A 23655-nucleotide genomic window follows, 5' to 3' on the forward strand; every position below is an offset into this window, starting at 1 on the left:
ACCCATGTATGATGATACTGCCTTCCAGTCCACCTAGGTATCAATATAGGTGCCTGAATCTTGTAGAAAAATAATGTGTTATGCCCTCTACTAATGAACATTTGTTAGTGTAAAGCAATCACTTTAAAGTTCTTTAGCAGGGACACGCTTTTTAAATTATGAATTATTGTCTGAAATCCTGATGTGAAAAATAGATACGTGCAGTGTTACTCTGTTTCAAAACATGACTATAGCCTTCTTAGTCCCTTTTTGTTGCCGACACTCTTCTTCACGATGATTCCTGAAGATACTCTCTAAGAACTGAAGAACTCTCCAGACCACAGGTGTAAAATTACTTCCAAAAATGATCTTCATATGCTAAGTAGGTTGATGTGTTTTTATTTTTATTTCTTTTATCTCCGTGGAATTCTAGAATTTACTTCAGCAATCGTGTAAAATGAGATGAAAAATCTCCCTAGCATGCATGATTGTATTCATCTCTTTTTCTCAATTTTGCTCCAAGAAGGAACCCAAAACACTTAATAGGACTCCCCTGTTTTGCTCTGGCTTTGCTAACTCTTTAATTCAGTTGTCTCTGGATCTTGGGGACGATCTCAGGGAAAGAAAGAGCCTAGGTTTTTGTTAACACAGATTTAACTTTTATATTTTGAATCTATTCGTTAGAAAACTGGTACTAATAGTTTTTTTACTCTTTTTCCACCATTTCTAATATAAAGTTCATAAAGTAGGAAGAAATGTGTTTCACTACTTTTAATGCTTAGCACAGTTTTGTACAGAAGCATTGTTTTACATGACATTTTTTAGGGCTGTTTGTACTTTGTTTCAAGAATAGTATCACTTGTATAGACTTTTTTGTGTTGTGATAAGATTTCCGTGTGTGTATGAGAGAGAGAGAAATTGCTTCTCCAGAAAAATGTTCCAAATTCCCTATTTTAACTATAGCGTAATGTAAGTGGGTCTCATGCTTTTGTTTCGTTTGTATGTGTGGTAGTTTTCATGTCCTTTTCAGTTAATGTTAAAGTTTATATTTGAGTGCAATAGAATAAAAACTTTGTATTTAATCTAACAAAATTTCATTTGTATCCTTATTTGTGGAGATGTTCTCAAATAGTCTCAATGAAAATTCAGGTACAACTATAAAATTAAATGTATACTAAGTTAAGATTTATCGTGGATCATTTTAGTTAAATAATTATATTCTAACAGCTCATGCTGAATGTAATGGTTTTGTGCTTTTAATACTAACTTTTAGAACTATATTTTAACAAATACATTTTTGCTTTTAGATCATTTGGGGAATATTTTTCATCTTAGTTGCATTGCTGTTTGTAATTTCTCTCTTCTTGTCAAAGTAAGTATAATAGACACATTTTCTAAAGCACTTATACAAATCTTGTGATATTATACGTTTTTGGTGCTATATTCCATTAATGTAGTCTATTTTTCTTAAGTAGCTATTTCATTTGAAGAGTTCTACGGTATTAACTCAAAGAATGGCTAACAAGTCCAGTAATAGTCTTTCTTTGTTTTCTATCAATTGAATAATACCTGTGAGATATGTAAGTGAGGTTTAATTTGTTATCCATGGTTTTCTTAATTCAAATGAATTTACACGTTTAAGTTATGATGCCATTCTTTTAAAATTAAAAGTGTGATAGTATAACATAAATTTCGCTCTTGATATTCTTTTTTGTCTCAGTTTAGATAAAGCTCTTCATTCAGCTGGAATAGATTCTGGTTTTATAATTTTTGGAGCTAACTTGAGCAATCCACTTAATATGCTTTTGCCTTTACTGCAAACAGTAAGTCAGACATCAGTCATTCTCTACTCTAGCAAACATTCTGTTCCACATAAAGTTATTATACTGAAAGCCTAGTAATACTTTGATATATGCTTGTGCCCTTTGCTAACTTAACTTCTTATTTACATATAATTTCTACTTTGACATGTTGCTTTAAAGGTTACTATATTGATATATTACTGGATTTTATACATTATTTGATTAGGAATATATTATATAACAACAGCTGAACTTTTTCAAATAATTTTTGTTTTTTAAGAAACTATTTTATATATATAAATGTAATTTTTAGTTTAATTTGTTTTAGGAGTCTTTTTAAGGATAATGTTAGTAAAATAATTTGATAATAGTTCGATACTAGTTTGGTTTTGTGAAGATTTTTTTTTTATATTATCACAGTAGCCTAATCTAAATTACAGTTATTATTAACCTTTGTTAAATGTGAATAATGTTTTCAGTTAATGTTATGTAACTTTTAGAGCCCTTATAATTTGTGTGTTAAATTTAATCTTTTTCTAGGTTTTTCCCCTGGATTATATTCTTATAACAGTTATTATTATGTACTTTATTTTTACTTCAATGGCGGGAATTCGAAATATTGGCATATGGTTTTTTTGGATTAGAGTAAGTATGCTGTACAATATAATTGGATCTTTTTTCCTCTTCATTTTATGCATAATCTCCATTATTGTGAATCATCTTATATTTAGAATATAGAAGTTATGAGTGTCTTTATGCTAAGTGTGAGGAAAATAATAGCTTTTTCATTTCATGTGAACATAATGCTTTTTGTCTACATAAGTGGTTCTTAAACAGGGGCAGTTTTATCCCACAGTAAGACATTTGATAATATCTGCAGACATTTTTAGTTGTTATAAATAGAAGGTGCTACTATTAGCATCTAATGATACGAGCAAGAGATGCTGCAAAACATTGTGTAGCACACAGAGCAGAGACCCCCCCACCCCGTCAGCGGTGCCCCGGTCAGGAACCCGGGGGCAGAAGTTACAGATTTTCCTTAGTGTTTGGCTTCGTGGAAACACATTGAATGAAATACAGTGGGCACACTTACAGCTCAAAGGATGGACTGCCCTGTGTAGGAGTTAAAGATTACTATGTGACTTGTTATTTTCTTCTTCTTTTGAGATAAGAATTTTAAAGTGAAGCTGTATCAGATAAACATTGCTTACAGCTGTGAGTAGAAGAAAACCCACTTATACTAATGCAAGACTTCTTGCTATGGGGGAAAAAATCTAGTATTGCTTCAGTAGGTCAAAAGTGTCAGTTCCAAGATCTCTTCAGGTGTTTGGGTATTTCCCTCATGATCACAGTTTCACTGCTGCAGCTTCATTTCTCCTGCCATGTTCTGTAGAAAAGCGATACGTAGGAGGAAGGAAAGCAGACCCAGAAATGCCTAGCAAACTCTGCTTTCCCTTTAATGACTAATATTTTATCTCATGGCCACTCTTAGCCATGAAGAAACTGGGGAAATATAAATATTTAAGTGATCTTATCATCACATCTAGAATTGGAGTCTATTATTCTATACTGTGCTACAATATATTAATGAATCGGGGAGGCGATGCCTGAGTTGCTAAAATAAAGGTATTATGCTGTACTACGTGTATTGAATTGAAGCAAGTCACCTGGTTCCTTGTATTTCTGTTATCATGTGTTTTAATTTCCCTTTAGTATAGATACATATGAAAACATCTGTAGGTAGATTATCATAAACTAAATTTTATAGTGGAGTATATGAAGATAGCATGAGTATTTCATAGAAATAGATTTATAAACATGACCGATCTAATGCCATATTATTACAGTATATAAAACCATAACTATATTACTAATACTTATAGTTTAAACTCATACTTTTAATCTTTAGGTAAAAATAGAGGTAGTTCACAGTTAGCTCGAGACTTCTAACAGATGCCATTACACAGTAAGTTTAGAAGGTTTATCTGAAAACAGATGTGAATATTAGCATATTCTTTAGCTCCTGGGTTTTTAATTAGTCTCTTGTAGGCTCCTTTGCCAGGATAAATGCTTGACCATTATTTTAAAATAAACATAAAGCTAATTCTACAAGCTGTATAGAGAAAGAATTTATCGCTCTTATAATTATTTGAAAGGATTAAGAATTCTCAGTATTGGGAAGTAAAGAAATGGTTGATTGAACTGTATTAATCATTGCTTATAACACAAGAACAGGACTCAGTGCTTTACAAATAAAATATATTGCTGAAGTTTTCTGTCTTTTTTCTTTCCAGTTATATAAAATCAGAAGAGGTCGAACTAGGCCCCAAGCACTCTTGTTTCTCTGCATGATTCTTCTGCTTATTGTCCTTCACACAAGCTACATGATTTATAGTCTTGCTCCCCAGTATGTTATGTATGGAAGCCAAAATTACCTGATAGAGGTAAGTGTAACATTTTAAACTTGATTATTGTGATAGTTTAAAGATACTGATATTTAAAAACAAATTTTAGTTATAATGGATGCCATAAAATATTGGCTTACCAGATTACATATTATATTCCGAAAACTGGTTTTTTCATTCCACATTCGAGCATATTTATATATGTATATATTTTTAATTACACACAGGGTTTTTTAATACTACCTCTTCAAATGAATCTCAGGGTGCTTAGCTTCTAACCTTTATCTTAGTGCTCTATTAGAACTCATAATACTTCCCCTAAAGCTGCAGTTCCCAAACCCCAGGCTGTGGACTGGTTGTAGTCCATGGCCTGTTAGGAACCAGGATGCTGAGCAGCAGGGGAACAGCAGGAAAACAAGGGAAGTTCATCTGTATGTACAGCTGCTGCCATTGCTCGCTTCACCACTGAGCCCGGCCTCCTGTCAGATTAACAGTGGTATAAGACTTTCACAGGAGCCGGAACCCTACTGAAAACTGCTCTTGCAAGGGTTGCACGCTCCGTATGAGAATCTCATGGTGCCAGAAAGTTGGGGACCACTGCTCTAAAATAATGTTTTAGGTAATTTTAATCATATGGCTCCCAAAAAAGTTTTGGTAAGCCTCAATGCATCTCTCCATTAATACCTTGAATCCCACAGGAGAAGCTTTGTGAATATCTGTGGGTCACGGGGCTTTCTTGGAATGTGACAGATATCTCATATGAATTCTACTGATTTCTTAATGATGTTGATCCCTCTAAAACCAGCTGTGGTTTTTAGTTTTAATAGGACAGTTAAGTTTGGATTTTCTGGCAATTTAAAATCTTTTGACCATATCAGATTCAACATTTATTTAGTTTGTTTCCTTTTCCTAAAATACGTCATGCTCTACTTCTTAACAATTCAAATCATATCTATGTTTCAGGGCCTCGTTTGAGCATCGCTTTGATGAAGTTTTTTGTTATTAATCCAATCTTCCCAGATCCTTCATTTTTTATCCTGTGCTTTCTCCAGTCTTCCTTTACTTTAGCATGTAATTTGAAACAAAAATGTAACAAAATCAACCCTCAATCAGTGTTGTTTATACTGTCGTTAAATGTTAAAAAGCTAGTTCATTGAAAAATATTAAGTAATAAAGTTGGTTGAACAGATAAGGCACAGATCATGATGACGGTACTTGAATGTCCTGAGTGGGCAACTACACTGGAAGATCATCTGAACCATATTTCTTACTTCTTACACATTTTATTCTTTCTGCCTCAGGCCTGCCCCTAGCTCACAAGGTCATATGCTTGTTAAACATTCTTCTGTGAACGAATAAAGGAAGATTATGCTTTTGCATGGACAAAAGATAATTCTTTCTTGTTCTACCATCTAAAAATAAGTACGCGTTTTCCTTTTTGGACATCATATTTGGACTAGAAATGGGATTTGTTTGTTCTGGGAGAAAGTCCAGTTATTCAACACAGAACCTAAAGGATGGATTGTTACAAAAAGCCCTGAAATGAAATGTACCATAATTCTTTTTCTTCTAATTGCAAGTTTGCCAAAAATTTATTTAGAATATTAGGTAGGTGTAGTTAATGGAAAACAGTGTAAGATTCATATGTGATTACAAGTGTATTTATTAATGTTTACATTTTTAACTGTATTTTCTTCTTTCAGAGCAATATAACTTCTGATGACCACAGAGGCAATTCAACCCTTCCTGTGCCAAAGAGATGTGACGCAGATGCCCCTGAAGGTGAAGCAACTTTTATCGGTTGTCTCAGAATTAATAACTCTGCAAGGAAAGAGTTGTGTCGTTTTTTGTGTTAATCATTGATACATTTGTTTTAAAATGTAAGAACAAAGAAATTTTTAGCAAGTAGAAATTGCAAAATTGGGCGGCGCCTGTGGCTCAGTGAGTAGGGCACCGGCCCCATATGCCGAGGGTGGTGGGTTCAAACCCAGCCCCGGCCAAACTGCAACAAAAAATAGCCGGGCATTGTGGCGGGCGCCTGTAGTCCCAGCTGCTTGGGAGGCTGAGGCAAGAGAATCCCGTAAGCCCAAGAGTTAGAGGTTGCTGTGAGCCGTGTGACGCCACGGCACTCTACCCGAGGGCAGTATAGTGAGACTCTGTCTCTACAAAAAAAAAAAAAAAAAAGAAATTGCAAAATTTCTTTGGTAGAATTTTAGTGATGTAGTGATGAGATGATTTCCATCAGGGAAAAAACTACTACAGGTCAGTTACCTATGATGTAACAAAGGATTTTTATTATTTATTATAATATAATGAGAAATCACTCTTAATTTTTTTTTTTTTTTTAATTCAAGAGTTTGGAGGAACCTACAATTTCTAGTACCAGGACTAGAAATACCTATGTTCTAAAACAACTTTCGGTTCATCCAAGTCTAAGTCCCTTCAGTTAATAAAAATAGTGTTAATTGAGGGCGCAATTAACTTTTAAGAACATACACTTGTGTTCTAGGCACTTTGATAACTATTTTAAGAGTATTTGGACAAAAATGATGTGATTCTGTGCTCTTAAGCTCTGTGTATTTTTAGAGAATCATTTTTTATACATTCTGTTAGTTGTTAAGGCGATTTTAAAGGAATACCATTGTGGAGTGGTTGTCAAAAAGAAAAGGTTTAAGAAAAGAGATAGCAGAGCTGCATTTAAGGAAGAGTTAAAGGGAGAGTTTATATGGTACGTCCATCAGGGGAAGTCTGTTTTAGATAGAGAACAAAATACACAAACAATAAATAAAATTATCTTAATTTGCATAAGTGTATGTTCAGGAGAATTTAAGACATTACTTTGTTCTATTTTTTAAATTATGGGGATAGAGAGGTGAGGGAGAGAGGAAATGAGATTGTAGAGTTAGGAATCAGATCCTAAGTTGGAAAGTGACTAAAGAGCCAATTAAGAGTTTTAACCAAGAAAGTAGAAGTTACTATCTGATTTATTTTCATTAAGCTAATTATAACAGTAATATAAAGAATGGATTTGAGAAATTGAAACCAGAGCATGGAAATCACTTAGGGGAAGAGAAGCTATCTAGAGTAATCTGAGAGAGATGGTAAAATCCTGAACTAAACAGTGGTCATGAGGGTAGGAAATGGTCAAGAATTTGGGAAATAAATAGAAAGAATTTCTGATTGCTTAAATGTAGATCCTTGCTGAGGGAAACAGAAGATTCTAGAATGACTCTCTAGTCATTACTGTGTAATTTGATAAATTTTAGTGTCAACAACAAGACATAAAAAGAGATAAACAAAATACATAGTAATATTAGAGAAAAATGTAAGAAGTGCTTAGTTGACTTGAGATATCTCAGGAATGATCAATTAGAGATCTCAAGCATTTGTATATGCACTTGGCCCTCCTTATCTGTGGTTTCTGCATCCATGAAGTCAACCAACTTTGGATCTAAAATATTCAGGAAAAATATCAATAAAAAGCAACAATCAAAAATGCAAATTGAAAAGCAATGCAGTGTAACAATTACTTACATAACATTTCCATTGTATATATTATATGTGGCCTAAAGATGATTTAAATAAAGTGCATAGTACAGAGGTTACATGCAAATACTGTGCCATTTTATAGAAGGGGCTGGAGCATCTGCAGATTTTGTTGTCCACTGGTTCTGAAACCAGTCTTTCCATAGGTCTTGAGGGACAACTATATGTGTAAGGAAATCAAAGGTAGTGAGTGAAAATACGGAGAGTGGAACTCAGGATAATCATTATCTAAGGGCAGGCAGATAAAGAAGATACAGAGAAGATGACTGAAAAGAGGTGAGAAAAATTTTATAATGATGGTGATAAATACTAATTGCATTAAATAAAAAGAAATATGAAGAAGTGACTGAATTTATAGTATTCTTTATGGAAATTCTTAATAATAGAGACTAAGAGAGATTAGAGTGAAATAGAAAAGATGTATAGGGTTAAGAAATTGATTTTCATTTTTAGTTCTCAAAATTTGGAAGGGTAGAGAGACTTCATGGGATAGAACTGGAGGAAAGGTTGAGATTAGATGTGTGAGGTAAGGATGGCATACACAGCGAGACTGGGACAGCAGAATCCCCTTAACTCTGCATGTGGAGAAAGGAAACCGAGATTCTCTGTGACGTTACATTGGAAACATTTGACTAGGTAGAGTAGATGATACTATAATATAAATAACCCAGAAGGCACTTAATGGCCCCTTTGCCATGTGGCAGTTACAAATAAAAGAATTTTAGCTATGGCTTTGTCATAGATGGCTTTAATCAGCTTAAGAAATGTGCCACCTATGCCTATTTTATTAAGTGTTTGTGTTAGAAAAGGATGCTGAATATTATCAAATGCTTTTTCTGCTTCTATTGAGAGGATCATATCATCTTTGTTTTTGCTCCTGTTGATATAGTGTATTACATTTATGGATTTGCATATGTTAAACCAACCTTGCATCCCTTGGATAAAGCCTACTTGATTGTGATGTATAATTATTTTAATAGGTAGCAATCTATTAGCTAATATTTTGTTGAGTATATTTGCATTGATATTCATTAGTGAAATTGGTCTGTAGTTCTCCTTTTTTAGTTAGGTCCTTTCCTGGTTTTGGAATCAAGATGGTGTTTGCTTCACAGAATCTATTGGGGAAGGTTCCGTCCTTCAATGTTATGGAATAGGTTCTGCAGTATAGGTATAAGCTCATCTTTGAAGGTGTGATAGAATTCTGATGTGAAGCCATTTGATCCTGGCCTTTTTTTTTGGCAGAAAGTTTTTTATTGTTTCTGCAATCTCAGTGCTTGATACTGGTCTCTTCAAAAGATCTATTTCTTTCTGGTTAAGTCTAGGGAGATGGTATGATTCCAGGTATTGGTTCATTTCCTTCACATTGTCAAATTTCTGGGCATAGAGTTTTTGGTAGTAGTCAGAGATAATTTCCTGTGTCTCTTAGGTATATCTGTTGTTATTTCCCCCTTTTTATTTCTGATTGAGGTTTTTAAAGATTTTACTTTTCTATTTCTGGTTAATCTGGCTAATTGTTTATCAATTTTACTTATCTTTTCAAAGAATCAACTTTTTGTTTTATTAATTTTCTGAATGATTCTTTTATTTTCAGTTTTATTTATTTCTGATTTAATTTTGGTTATTTCTTTTCTTCTGCTAGGTTTGGGATTGGATTGCTCTTCCTTTTCTATTTCTTTAAGATGATTCATTAGGTTATTGATGTGCTCTCTTCATGTTTTTCAGATGTAGGCATCTAATGCAATAAATTTCCCTCTTACGACTGCATTTGCAGTGTCCCACAAGTCTTGGTAGTTTGTGTCTTCATTGTTGTTATGCTCAAGGAAGTTCATTATTTCCTTTTTTTAATCTCTTCCTTGACCCAACCATTATTCAGCATAAGGTTGTTTAGTTTCCATCCTTTTGTGTGGGGATGCCAGTTTTTTCTGGAGTTGAGTTTTACCTTTATTGCCCCTGAGAACATACAAAATAAAATTTCAATTCTTTTGATTTTGTTGAGGTTGATTTGTATCCTAGTATATGTTCTATTTTGGAAAATGTTTCATGGGTCAATGAAAAGAACGTGTATCCTTTAACTTTGGGATGGTGTGTTCTGCCTATATCTATTAAGCACAGTTGTTCTGGGGTTACATTTAAGTACCTTGTATCTTTGTTTAGTTTTTGCTTAGAGGATCTGTCCAGCTCTGTAAGAGGAGTGTTAAAGTCCCCTGTTACTATGATGTTATGGGATATCATATTGTTCAGACTAATTAAGTCCTGTTTCAGGAAACTGGGCACATTTAAATTGACTGCATAAATATTTAGATTTGAAATGTCTTCTTTTTGTATTCAAAGTGTCCATCTTTGTCTTTTTTGAGTTTAGTTGCTTTAAATCCAGTTGTATCTGAAAATAAGATTGCAACCCCACTTTTCTACCGATTTCCATTTGTCTGAAAATTGTCTTCCATCCCTTAACCCTGAGTTTTACTTTGTCCTTCCAGGCTAGGTGTGTTTCCTTCAGACAGCAAATTGATGGCTAGTCTTTTTTTAACCAATCAGTCAGCCTATGCCTCTTCAGTGGGGAGTTCAAGCCATTAACATTTTTTGAGATAATTGATAAGGATGGTGGAGTTCTATTCATCTTATTTTGTACAAGTACATTGCTTAGTTTTATCTTTTGTATCATTGCAAAAGCTAAGTTTTGTCCTTTAGTTTCTGGGTGTTTACTTTGCTGGTGGTCCATTGTGATGGTCAGCGTGTAGAACAGGTTGAAGTATTTCCTGTAGAGCTTTTTTTTTTGGAGAGATAGAGTTTCACTTTATCACCCTCGGTAGAGCGTCATGGTATCCCGCAGCTAACAGCAACCTCCAACTGTGGGCTTAGGCAATTCTTTTGCCTCAGCCTCCTAAGTAGCTGGGACTATAGGCACCTGCCACAACGTCTGACTATTTTTTTGTTGCAGTTTGGCCAGAGCCAGGTTTGAACCTGCCACCCTCGGTATATGGGACCAGCCCCCTACTCACTGAGCTACAGGCGCCGCCTCTGTAGAGCTGGTCTTATTGTGGCAAACTTCCTCAATGTTTGCATATCAGTAAATGATTTGATTTCTCCATCAATTTTAAAGCTTAGCTTAGCAGGATATGGAATTCTGGGCTGAAAATTGTTTTGTGTAAGTTGATTAAAGGTAGATAACCATTCTGGCTTGAAAAATTTCATTTGAGAAGTCTGCAGTCACCCTGATGGATTTATCCCTGTAAGTCAATTGGCACTTACTCCTGGCAGCTTGCAGAATCTTCTCTTTCGTCTTAACTTTGGACAAGTTCATGACAACATGTCTTGGAGAAACTCTTACTTGAGTTGAGACAACCTGGGATCCAATATCCCTCTGAAAGGAGTGTATCAGAATCCTTGGTGATATTTGTAAATTTTTCCTTTATGATATCCTCTAGTATGGGTTCCATTCCTCTGGGGTGTTCTTCTTCTTCTTCTGGGATACCTATAAATTGTTTGTGTGAACACTTCATGAAGTCCCATAATTCTGTCAGTGAATGTTCTGCTTTCTCTTTCTTTTTTTTCTGTCTCTTTAATTTCTGAGTTAGCTCACAATCTTTATCTTCTACCACTGAGATTCTTTCTTCTGCAGGTCTAATCCGTACTGAATGGCGTAAAACTGAAAGTTTTTCCACCTAGAACTGGAACCAGGCAAGGATGTCCACTATAACCACTATTATTTAACATAGTTCTGGAAGTTCTAGCCAATGAAAACAGGCAAGAGAAGGATATAAAGGACATCCAAATGGGGGTAGAGGCAGTCAAACTCTCCCTCTTTGCTGATGATACGATCTTAGACGTAGAAAACCCCAGAGATTCAACCACAAAACTCCTGGAAGTCATCAGGAAATAGTGTAACATCTCAGGGTATAAAATCAATATATACAAATCAGTAGCCTTTATGTATGCCAGTAATTGCAAAGTTGGGAAGCAAATCAAGGACACAGTTCCTTTCACAGTAGCTTCAAGGAAAATGAAATACTTAGGAATATACCTAACAAAAGACGTGAAAAATCTTTTCAAAGAGAATTATGAAACCCTAAGAAAAGAAATTTCAGAAGACATTAAAAAATGGAAGAACATACCATGCTCTTGGCTGGGAAGAATCAACATTGTCAAAATGTCTATTCTACCCAAAGCAATGTACAGATTCAATGAATCCCCATTAAAATACCAACATCATATTTTGGAGAACTTGGAAAAATAGTACTTCATTTTGTATGGAACCAGAAGAAACCCCATAGAGATAAGGTTATTCTTAATAATAAAAACAGAGCCAGAAGCATCACCCTACTGAACTTAAGGCTATAAGTTCACAGTAATCGAAACAGCATGGTATTGACACCAAAAATAGAGATATAGACATATGGAACAGAATAGAAAACCAAGAGATTAAACCAGTCTCTACTTGCATCTGACTTTTGATAAACCGAACAAAAGCATACGGTGGGGAAAAGGATTCCTATTCAACATGTGGTGCTCGCAGAACTGGATAACCACATATTAAAGACTGAAACTGGACCCTCCCTTTTCATCCCTTACAAAAATTGACTCAAGATGGATAAGAGACTTAAATCTAAGACACAAAATGATAGTAGTGTCTTAGAAGAAAGTACAGGAAAAGCTATTGAGAATGTTGGACTGGGGAAAGATTTTATGACAAAGACTTCGGCAGCCATTGCAACAATAACAAAAATTCACAAATGGGACTTAAGCTGAAAACCTTCTGAACAGCTAAGTACACAGTGAGTAAAGCAAAAAGACAACCTTCAGAATGAGAAAAGATATTTTCAGGGTATCATTCTCACAAAGCATTGATAACTAGAATCTATAGTTATATCAAATTAATCAACAGAAAAAGAGCTAACAATCCCATCTACTTCTGGGCAAGAGATATGAACAGAACCTCCTCTGATGAAGACAGACGAATGGCTAACAAACATTTGAAAAAATGTTCATTCCTGATCATCAGATAAATGCAAATCATAGCTACCCTGAGATATCACCTAACTCCAGTGAGAATAGTCCACATCACAAAGTATCAAAGCTGCAGATGCTGGTGTGGATGTGGAGAGATGGGAACATTTTGACACTGCTGGTGGGACTGTAAACTAATACAACCTTTTTGGAAGGAAGTATGGGGAATCCTCAAATAACACAAATTAGACACTCCATTTGATCCTGCAATCCCATTACTAGGCATCTACTCAGGAGGGAAAAAAAAGATTATTTTATCAGAAGGTCGTTTTCACTAGACCGTTTATCACAGCTCAATTTACAATCTCCAAAATGTGGAAACAACCTAAATGCCCACCAACCCAGGAATGGATTAATAAGCTGTGGTGTATGTACACCATGGAATACTATTCAGCCATTAAAAAGATGGAGACTTTACATTTTTTCTATTAATCTGGATGGAGGTGGAACACATTCTTCTTAGTAAAGTATCATAGGAATGGAGAAGCAAGAATGCAATGTACTCGATTCTAATATGAAGGCAACAGATGATCTAATACAAGGTTGGGGTAGGGGAATGAGGGATCGGGAGTGGGGAGGAGAGGGGCAGGGGGTCACAGTGTATGGTGTCCCTCTTAGGGGCAGGACACAATTACAAGAGGGACTTAACTTAACCTAATAAAAAATAAATCAGTATAACCTAATTCTTTGTACCTTCAATGAATCCCAAGCAATAAAAAGAAAATAAAATAAAAAATAGAAAACAAATAAAACAATTTTAAAGAATGACTTTTAAATGTAGGGAAAAAAGTTATCATTTACAGTGTTACATTTAAAATTATTTCTGAGAAAAGATAATCCCTCATCTATAGAGATGTTAAAGGACCAGTTTCCAAATTACATGTATTGCTTGCCTATCAAAGCATATTTTATACAATTTATTTTATTTTATTTTTTTATTAAATCATACCTGTGTACATTAATGTGATCATGGGGCACCACACACTAGTTTCATAGACCGTTTGACACATTTTCATCATACTGGTTAACATAGCCTTCCTGGCATTTTCTTAGTTATTGTGCTAAGACATTTACATTCCACATTTACTAAGTTTCACATATACCCTTGTAAGATGCACCGCAAGTGTAATCCCACCAATCCCCTCCCTCTGTCCACCTCCCACCTCCCTCCCCTCCCTTTCCCCTTCTTCCTATTCCTAGGTTGTAACTGGGTTATAGCTTTCATGTGAAAGCCATAAATTAGTTTCATAATAGGGCTGAGTACATTGGATACTTTTTCTTCCATTCTTGGGATACTTTACTAAGAAGAATATGCTCCAGCTCCATCCATATAAACATGAAACAGGTAAAGTCTCCATCTTTCTTAAAGGCTGCATAATATTCCATGGTGTACATATACCACAATTTATTAATACATTCATGGATTGATGAGCACTTGGGCTTTTTCCATGATTTAGCAATTATGAACAGGGCTGCAATAAACATTCTGGTACAAATATCTTTGTTGTGATGTGATTTTTGGTCTTCTGGGTATATGCCTAGTAGAGGAATTATAGGATTGAATGGCAGATCTATTTTTAGATCTTTAAGTGTTCTCCAAACATCTTTCCAAAAGGAATATATTAATTTGCATTCCCACCAGCAGTGTAGAAGTGTTCTCTTTTCTCCACATCCATGCCAACATCTCAGGTCTTGGGATTTTGGGATATAGGCTACTTTTACTGGAGTTAGATGATGTCTCAAAGTAGTTTTGATTTGCATTTCTCTTATGATTAAAAATGATGAGCATTTTTTCATATGTCTGTGGGCCGCGCACCTGTCTTCTTCAGAGAAGTTTCTCTTTAAGTCCCTTGCCCAGCCTGCGATGGGATCACTTGTTATTTTCTTACTTATACGTTTGAGTACTCTGTGGATTCTGGTTATTAAACCTTTGTCAGACATAACCTGCAAATATCTTCTCCCATTCTGAGGGCTGTTTGCTTGCTTTACTTACTGTGTTCTTGGCTGTGCAGAAGCTTTTTAGTTTGATCAGGTCCCAGTAGTGTATTTTTGAAGCTGCTTCAATTGCCTGGGGGTCCTCCTCATAAAATACTCGCCCAGGCCGATTTCTTCAAGGGTTTTTCCTGCACTCTCTTCTAGTATTTTTATAGTTTCATGCCTTAAGTTTAAATGTTTAATCCAGTGAGAATCTATCTTAGTTAATGGTGAAAGGTGTGGGTCCAGTTTCAGTCTTCTACAAGTTGCCAGCCAGTTCACCCAACACCATTTGTTAAATAGGGAATCTTTTCCCCACTGAATGTTGTTAATTGGCTTGTCAAAGATTAAATAATGGTAAGTAGCTGGATTTATCTCTTGGTTCTCTATTCTGTTCCAGACATCTACTTCTCTGTTTTTGTGCCAGTACCATGCTGTTTTGATCACTATCGATTTGTAGTATAGTCTGAGGTCTGGTAGCATGATTCCTCCTGCTTTTTTTTTATTTCTGAGTAATGTCTTGGCTATTTGAGGGTTTTTCTGATTCCATATAAAACTAAGTATTGTTTTTTTCAAGATCTTTAAAGTATGACAGTGGAGCTTTAATAGGGATTGCGTTAAAATTATATATTGCTTTGGGTAGTATGGACATTTTAACGATATTGATTCTTCCCAGCCATGAGCATGGTATGTTTTTCCATTTGTTAACATTTTCAGCTATTTCTTTTCTTAGAGTTTCATAGTTCTCTTTATAGAGATCTTTCACATCCTTTGTTAGATAAACTCCAAAATATTTCATCTTCTTTGGCACTACTGTGAATGGGATAGAGTCCTGAACTGTTTTTTGAGCTTGACTATTGTTGGCATATATAAAGGCTACCAATTTATGAATGTTGATTTTGTAACCTGAGATGCTGCTGTATTCCTTAATCACTTCTAAGAGATTTTGAGTAGAATCCCTAGTGTTTTCCAGATATACAATCATATCATCTGCGAAGAGCGAAAGTTTGATCTCTTCTGACCATATATGGATACCCTTGATTGCCTTTTCTTTCCTAATTGCGGTGGCTAAAATTTCCATTACAATGTTAAAGAGCAATGGAAACAATGGGCAACCTTGCCTGGTTTCTGATCTAAGTGGAAATGATTTCAATTTAACTCCATTCAATACGATATTGGCTGTGGGTTTGCTGTAGATGGCCTCTATCAGTTTAAGAAATGTCCCTTCTGTACCAATTTTCTTAAGTGTTCTGATCATGAAGGGATGCTGGATATTATCAAAAGCTTTTTCTGCATCAATTGAGAGAATCATATGCTCTTTGTTTTTTAATTTGTTTATGTGCTGAATTATACTTATAGATTTACGTATATTGAACCAGCCTTGAGACCCTGGGGTAAAACCGACTTGGTCATGATGTATAATTTGGTGTGTTGCTGGATGCTGTTTGTTAAAATCTTGTTGAATATTTTTGCATCATATTCATTAGTGATATTGGTCTATAATTTTCTTTTCTTGTTGGGTCTTTCCCTGGTTTGGAGATCAGGGTGATGTTTGCTTCACAGAACGTGTTGGGTAGTCTTCCTTCTTTTTCTACCTTTTGGAACAGGTTGAGCAATATAGGTACTGATTCCTCTTTAAGGGTTTGGTAGAATTCTGGCATGAAACCATCTGGTCCTGGACTTTTCTTTTAAGGAGGTTTTGTGTGGTTGATGGTATTTCAGAACTTGATATAGGCCTGTTCAACATTTCCACTTGATTCGGGCTAAGTCTTGGTAGGTGACGTACTTCCAAGTATCGGTCAGTTTCCTTCAGATTTTCATATTTCTGAGAATACAGTTTCTTGTAATATTCATTAAGGATTTTTTGGATTTCTGAGGAGTCTGTTGTTATTTCTTCTTTGTCGTTTCTGATTGATGAGATTAGAGATTTTACTCTTTTTTCCTGATTAAGTTGACCAAAGGTTTATCTATTTTATTGACTTTTTCAAAAAACCAACTTTTTGATGTATTGATCTGTTGTATAGTTCTTTTGTTTTCAATTTCATTTAATTCTGCTCTAATTTTGGTTATTTCTTTTCTTCTACTGGGTTTGGGGTTGGAATGTTCTTCCTTTTCCAGTTGCTTGAGATGTCCCATTAAGTTGTTAACTTCCTCTCTTTCCGTTCTCTTGAGGAAGGCTTGCAGTGGTATAAATTTCCCTCTTAGGACTGCCTTTGCAGTATCCCAGAGGTTCTGATAATTTGTGTCTTCATTGTCATTTTGTTCCAAAAATTTGGCAATTTCCTTCTTAATCTCATCTCTGACCCAGCTATCATTCAGCATAAGGTTATTTAACTTCCAGGTTTTTGTATGAGTATGTAGATTCCTGTTGTTACTGAGCTCAACTTTTATTCCACGGTGGTCTGAGAAGATGCAAGGAATAATTTCTATTCCTTTAAATTTACTGAGGTTAGACTTGTGACCTAAGATGTGATCAATTTTGGAGTAAGTTCCGTGGGCTGATGAGAAGTATGTGTATTCAGTTTTTTGGGATGAAATGTTCTGTAGGTGTCTGCTAAATCCAAATATTGGATGCTTAGGTTTAAATCTAAAATTTCTTTGCTCAGCTTCTTATTGGAGGATCGATCCAACACTGCCAAAGGAGTGTTGAAATCTCTGACTATTATGAAGCTGGAGGAAATCAAGTTGCTCATGTCTGTTATTGTTTCTTTTATAAATTGAGGTGCATTCTGGTTGGGTGCATAGATATTAATAATTGAAATCTCATCATATTGGGTATTACCTTTAACAAATATGAAGTGACCATTCTTGTCCTTCCTTACTTTTGTTGGTTTAAAGCCTATTGTATCTGCAAATAAAATTGCAACGCCTGCTTTTTTCTGATTACCATTTGCCTGAATATGGATGTGACCATCCTTTTACCCTGAGTCTATATTTGTGTTTTAAGTTAAGATGTGACTCTTACATGCACAAAATATCTGGCCTGAGTTTTTGTATCCAGTCAGCTAACCTATGCCTCTTTAGAGGACAGTTTAAGCCGTTCACATTAATGGAGAATATTGATAAGTCTGGTAAAATTTTGGGTATCGAGTTTTTCAGAAGTCCAGTGGACATTTTTATCCTTTTGCCAGTGTGGAAGTTGGAGTTTGATCCGAAGTTTCTGAGTGAGTTTACTTTTGTGGTAGAGGATTGGGCTGGTCATTATGGAGGATAAGTCTGAGAATATCCTGAAGAGCTGTTTGGTTATGGCAAATTTCTTCAACATATGAATGTTATTAAAGTATTTAATTTCTCCGTCATAAATGAAACTCAGTTTAGCTGGATACAGGATCTGGGGTTGAATGTTATTTTGCTTTAGGAGATTAAAAGTCGATGACCACCCTCTTCTGGCTTGAAAAGTTTCAGCAGAGAGATCTGCAGTCATTCTAATATTCTTCCCTTTGAAGGTAATGGCTTTCTTCTGTGTGGCTGCTTTGAGAATTTTCTCCTTCATATTAACTTTAGTGAAGTTAATTATGATATGCCTGTGGGGTGTCTTATTGAGGTTGAGTCGTGCTGGGGTTCTGAAGGTGTCTGCTATCTGAATTTCAGAATCTCTAGGCATGTCTGGAAAATTCTCTTTTATAATTTCATGGAGAAGAGCCTCTGTGCCTAGCGAGGCCACTTCATTGCTTTCAGGAATTCCATGAGTCGGATATTAGCCTTCTTTGAATTATCCCTGAGCTCTCTGAGAGATTGATCCATGTTTGCTCTCCATTTCTCTTCCTCTTTGAGAGTTGGGGAGCGTTCGAAGGCTTTGTCTTCAATGTCAGAAATCCTTTCTTCTGCTTGCTCCACTCTGTTACTGAGGGATTCTACTGTATTTTTCATATCTTTGAGGGCTGCAAATTCTTGCTTAAGTGTGTCTAAGTCTTGGGTGGTTTTGTTTTTAAATTCGTTAAATTCGTGAGACAACTTTTGAATTTCTCCTCGAATTCCTAATTTCAACTTTTGAATTGCTGCTCAAAGTTCTAATTCCAAATTTTCCTCCACTTTATTAATCTTTTTTGCAATCCAAATTCTGAATTTGATTTCTGACATCTCAGCCAGTTGTTTATGAATGGGATCTTCAATTACATCTGCCATATCTTTCCTTGGGGGGGTTGATCTATTCTGGTTATTCATGTTACCAGAGTTTTTCCGCTGATTCCGCCCCACGATTGTTTTACTCCCTTTGATTTTTCCCCTGGAGCTTTGTTGAGGACCCGTACAGTGCTGTGGCCTGAGAAACTGGGGCCCTGTTTGGTGTGGTGAGGCTAAGTTGTTCTGTCTTGTTTTCAGCTGGTTTCTGTTTGACCCTAGTGAAACAGTTACTCTGGGTTGAAGTCTCAGCTGTGGAGAAATACCAGCAATTAAGTCACCCCGCCCACCACAGGAAACAATTGGAAAAGGAAAATCAAAACCTTCCTACAACCACACACCCAGGGTACCACCTGAATAGTTTTCAGGCGATTGGCTCAGTTCAAAAGGTCCAAATCAATTGTCTCAGTCAGCACCTGTCTCGGTTGGGAGAGTTTAAGAGGTCTCTGGCAACTGGATCACAGGGGTCTGGTGACTACTCTGATATGGCTTACACCAGTGCTGCGTGGAGTCAGGAGGAGCCACCCAGCAAATGGATCAGTCTGGGAAGGTTGATGCCTCCTTCCCCTGCACCTTTGTCACACCCAGTCTCTGATAGCCCTGCAGTTGGCTGACCCAGTTGCCTGTAGTGAACAGATACTCCAGGTGTTTGCACCTGGCTTGATTCACAAGGAAATCTGCCAGCCCTCTGCGCTCTGCCTCTATCTAGCAGGAGGAGGTAAGGCCTGACAGCCCCGGGTGCTTGGTGAAGGTTGGGGTGTGTTCACTCAGGTCCAGCCCCATCCCTGATTGATGTTACTGACAGAACCGAACAGAACTGCTAAATTCCCCTGTAGAAGGGAAGCTGTTTTGAGTTCCAAAGCCCTGTCTTTGCTCCTGCGGTTTGTATTAGGTTACGTGTCAGTTCTGTCCTGCTGCCTTCCTTTGTCTATAGGCTGATGATCCCCTGAGGACCAGGTGCATCTTAAGCTCAGTAAAGCAGTCCTCTGGGTCAGCCCCGCCCTGGGAGCTTCCCGGGTCTGTGAGTTGGTAACACCTCAGGGAAATCCTTTACTCATGGGTTGTTGCCAGCCATCTCTGGTTGCCCAGGGACACAGGGAGTGTGGCTTCAGAATATCCGTGAGTGAGCCGTATTGCTGCTAAAAGATGGCTCCGAGCCTCAGGGAACTGCTGCTCTGGTGTGGTTCCCTCTCAGCCGACCATCCTCTCCTCGCTCCTGCGCACCAGAGTCAGCACTGACCAGCTGCAGTTTAGGCACTGTCCACACCCCTCGAAAAATCACCCAAGAATCTGGACTCCTGGGGAACAGGCTTCCAGACCTCAGAGTGAGAGTGGAGGGGAGTGCTGGGAGCTCATAGTTGCAGGTAGAGAATATATACAGTTTTACACAGTTTTATTGCTGCTAAAAGACGGCTGCTGCTCTGTGCCTCAGGGAACTTCCGCTCTGGTGTTGTTCCCTCTCAGCCTACCGTCCTCTCCTCGCTCCCGTGCCCCAGTGTCAGCACTGACCAGCTGCACTGTCCACACCCCTCGAGAAATCACCCAAGAATCTGAACTCCTGGGGGACGGGCCTCCAGACCTCAGAGTGAGAGTGGAGGGGAATGCTGGGAGCTCAGAGTTGCAGGTAGAGAATATATACAGTTTTATACAGTTTTATGCCTGGCAGGAGAACGCCATGGCACTCTAGTAGGGGAGGCAGGTCCAGTTTTTAGAGGGTCTCTCCTGGGGAGTATAGTGGGAGGACCTTTGAACTCTGCCCATTTGTTTGTGGGGCACTCCGAGCCATTCTCATGGGGGAGGGGACTCCCATCCGCTTGGTGATGGATTTTGTACCTTTTGTGTGTATCCTTGTGGTCGCAGCTCACCTCAGCGGGGTTGATGTGCGTTCTTCAACCTTCTGTCTTCGTGCAGCTCAAATTCACCAGGTTACTTGCTAAATTTTTGTCCTTTAACTCTCCTTCTGGACGGGAGCCTCTGTGGAAAGCTGGCTTCAGTCAGCCATCTTGTCTCCACTCCACTTTCTATAAATTTATAGAAATTTATAGAATTTCTATAAAATTCTATTTCATAGAATTTAAAGCAAGATTTTATGTATATATAGGGTAGTCTGACATTTATTAAATGTGCACAAGATATAGTCAAAGCCCTAATTGTTTTTATAATGTTTAGGATTTAAAAGTCATTCATTGTTTAAAATAATCTGTTAAAGAATAGAGTGATAGTGGTAATCTTATGAAGAACACACCTATCTTACTATTTTTATAAAGTTCTTTTAAAATGACAATACATGTATTACTTAATTTTTCTTGACAGGTAATGCATAGTTCATGTTGAGTCAACTGAGCAAAGTAGAAATTAAGTTTTAAATTTTATATGCTATTACTGCAAAAGGGCATTTCTTTTTCTATTTTTATATTCTTTAATCGCTACTTAATAAGCATTAATACATAGAAATTTACATATTTGTAAATGTGGATAAAATAGTTTAAAACAATTATTGAGAAGACCATATACATTTAGAAACTATAAATATTTGAGTCAAAATAGGAAGATGCAAGACCAGTGTGCCTTAATGGAAAATTACCAAAGACACTGTCAATACTCAGTTAGATTTTGGGAAAGAGAAAGTGTCAGAAGAAATACTTACATAATCCCTATGCTCAGAAAGCATACAGCCTAATGGAGCTGGATATGAAAATAAATAATAGGAGGAAAAATAAAGGGCAAGCTAAAATGAAATTATAAACAAAAATGCTGCTGGAAGCAGACAGGACAGTGATTTATTCTGCATGGGGGTGAGGGGACAGCATAACATTTCTGTCGGGCCCAAAAGAATAAGTTAAATCTATTAATAAATGAACAAACCAAAAATAATATGAGGATATTCTAAGCACAGGAAAAAATCTTCATTAACAATGTATGAAGACATAAATATGGTAAAGGGTATAAAAAAAAGACAGTTATATTTGGTATATCTGAACATTGAATATTTGGAAAATACAGTGAGGGATAAATCAAGACAAGTGTTCTCAAATAATATCTTTAAAAATCCATTAACAGAGGGAAGGAGGGAGGATGGTGGGTCTCAGTGTGTGACCCATCTTGTACCCTCGTGAATCCCAGTTTAAAAGAAAAAAAAATCCATTAACTCAAAATCTTGTTTCTGTTGTCCTGCTAAATTATTTTATCATTTCTTGAAATAAACTTGTGTTGCTTTATTTGGATGTTAAAGCAACTAGAAGTGGAATGATCTGTATAAACAAAACTTGATTTTTGTAAGTTAATTATAATTAAGTATAATAGCTAACATAATATATAGTAAGGGAGCTTTTAAAAAGTAACCAAATGATCTAGATAGGGTTGGATTTTATCTTGAGGATATGATGTTATCAGGACAGATGGTTACACTGAATCAAGTTAGGAAATGATACAATAGAAATAGATCTATCTATTAAACCAAACTACATAAATTGCATACAGCTAATCAGATAAAATTAAAAGCTAAAGCAGGCTTATGATTATATGTAGGAAGTACAAAGGGGAAAAGTGAAGATTACTTTGAATAACTAACAATGGTAGATAAAAATAAAGTAAAAAGTGTATTGATACTACTTTAGAAACTACTGAGTTCTGGAGTCAACAAGCCATCATTAACAGAAGGTTCAAAGTTTATTTATCCGTATAAATAAAACTTGTTGACGAAGCCATTTTGCTTTTGCTAACAAGTTGACCTATTTTCACAAAACCTAAGGTACCTATTGTTCTGGAAGCATTGATCTATGATACAGTGTAGGTTGGGGTTAGAGAATCTTCTCCCACACACACATTTTTTGTGTGAGAGTCATAGAAATGAGAACAAAAGCCATTTAAGAGACACATAGAATGTAAACAATTTTAAAAATGTGAACCAGAATGTTACAGGAAAAAAATGTTTAGAAAGACTAGCTATCTAGTTTAATTCCCTCTAATTTGCAGATTTAAGAAATAAGATTATAAGAAATCAATTAAAAGTTGCACAGAAACTTAGGAGACTTAGGGCTTTAATGCAAATATCTGTATTCCAAGTTTCTTCTTTTTTTTTTCTACATTTAACGTTTTTGTGTTTTGAGAGGAAAAAATGTAACACGATTATATCATCTGTCCTTTAAATTTTAAAAATGTGTTGTTACTGCTTTTTAGACGTGAAGGAAAAGGTTGTTTGAAGCCAAAAGATAATGAAAGTCATAGACGATATAAAGACAAAACAAAGGTCCAAAGATTAAAACTGGGTTATTGGAGGAGACGTAAGAGTTTGGAAAATTATTGAAGAAAGTGTCATGTCTATAAGGCTACAGAGAGTGATTGAGCAGATCTTAAAACTTTGAGGATGCAGTTTTTACTATGGGCTGAGGTAGAGAATTAAGTGAAGAAATTTTAAAGTGAGGAAGATTCTGGCCTAGGGGTGGACTAGAAGCAGTCGGTACACACTTCTGTCACAGGATTGAAAATTGCTAGTAGATATTCACCTTCAGATCAGCTATCTCATAGCATTGGGAATCAGCAAAGAAGTGGTGGGAGACTTCCATAGTGAAGAGAGGGAAGTGGGGTGGCCCATTCGTCCAACTCGAAGATACCCAGGGAAAGTGCCTGAACCTGGGGCTGCACAGCACCCCCACAGACAGCCCTAGCTGGAAAGGTCCCCTGTGCTGTGGCAGCCCTCCGCTGGACACAGGGAGCTGCCTGGGCACTGTGTGGGGGCATTGCGCTGGCTTCCAGACCCTGGGCACTGCAGCTGGCACCATTCTGAAGTCGCAGGCCCAGGATGCTGTTTCTACATGTGGGTCAGC

The 23655-nt window shown here is 36.5% G+C and overlaps 1 protein-coding gene across 1 annotated transcript in view; it reads left to right on the forward strand.

Annotated features, from left to right (window-relative positions):
* LMBRD1 (LMBR1 domain containing 1) overlaps positions 1 to 23655 on the forward strand; it is a 115069-nt gene that overhangs the window by 84047 nt on the left and 7367 nt on the right. Inside the window, exons 10-14 of the mRNA XM_053601517.1 lie at positions 1287 to 1351; positions 1700 to 1802; positions 2322 to 2426; positions 4076 to 4225; positions 5890 to 5968. Coding sequence (XP_053457492.1) covers positions 1287 to 1351; positions 1700 to 1802; positions 2322 to 2426; positions 4076 to 4225; positions 5890 to 5968 — 502 coding nt within the window. The remainder of the gene's footprint in view (positions 1 to 1286; positions 1352 to 1699; positions 1803 to 2321; positions 2427 to 4075; positions 4226 to 5889; positions 5969 to 23655) is intronic.

The sequence above is a fragment of the Nycticebus coucang genome, chromosome 9 (assembly GCF_027406575.1).
Source record: "Nycticebus coucang isolate mNycCou1 chromosome 9, mNycCou1.pri, whole genome shotgun sequence".
NCBI classification, from domain to species: Eukaryota; Metazoa; Chordata; class Mammalia; order Primates; family Lorisidae; genus Nycticebus; species Nycticebus coucang.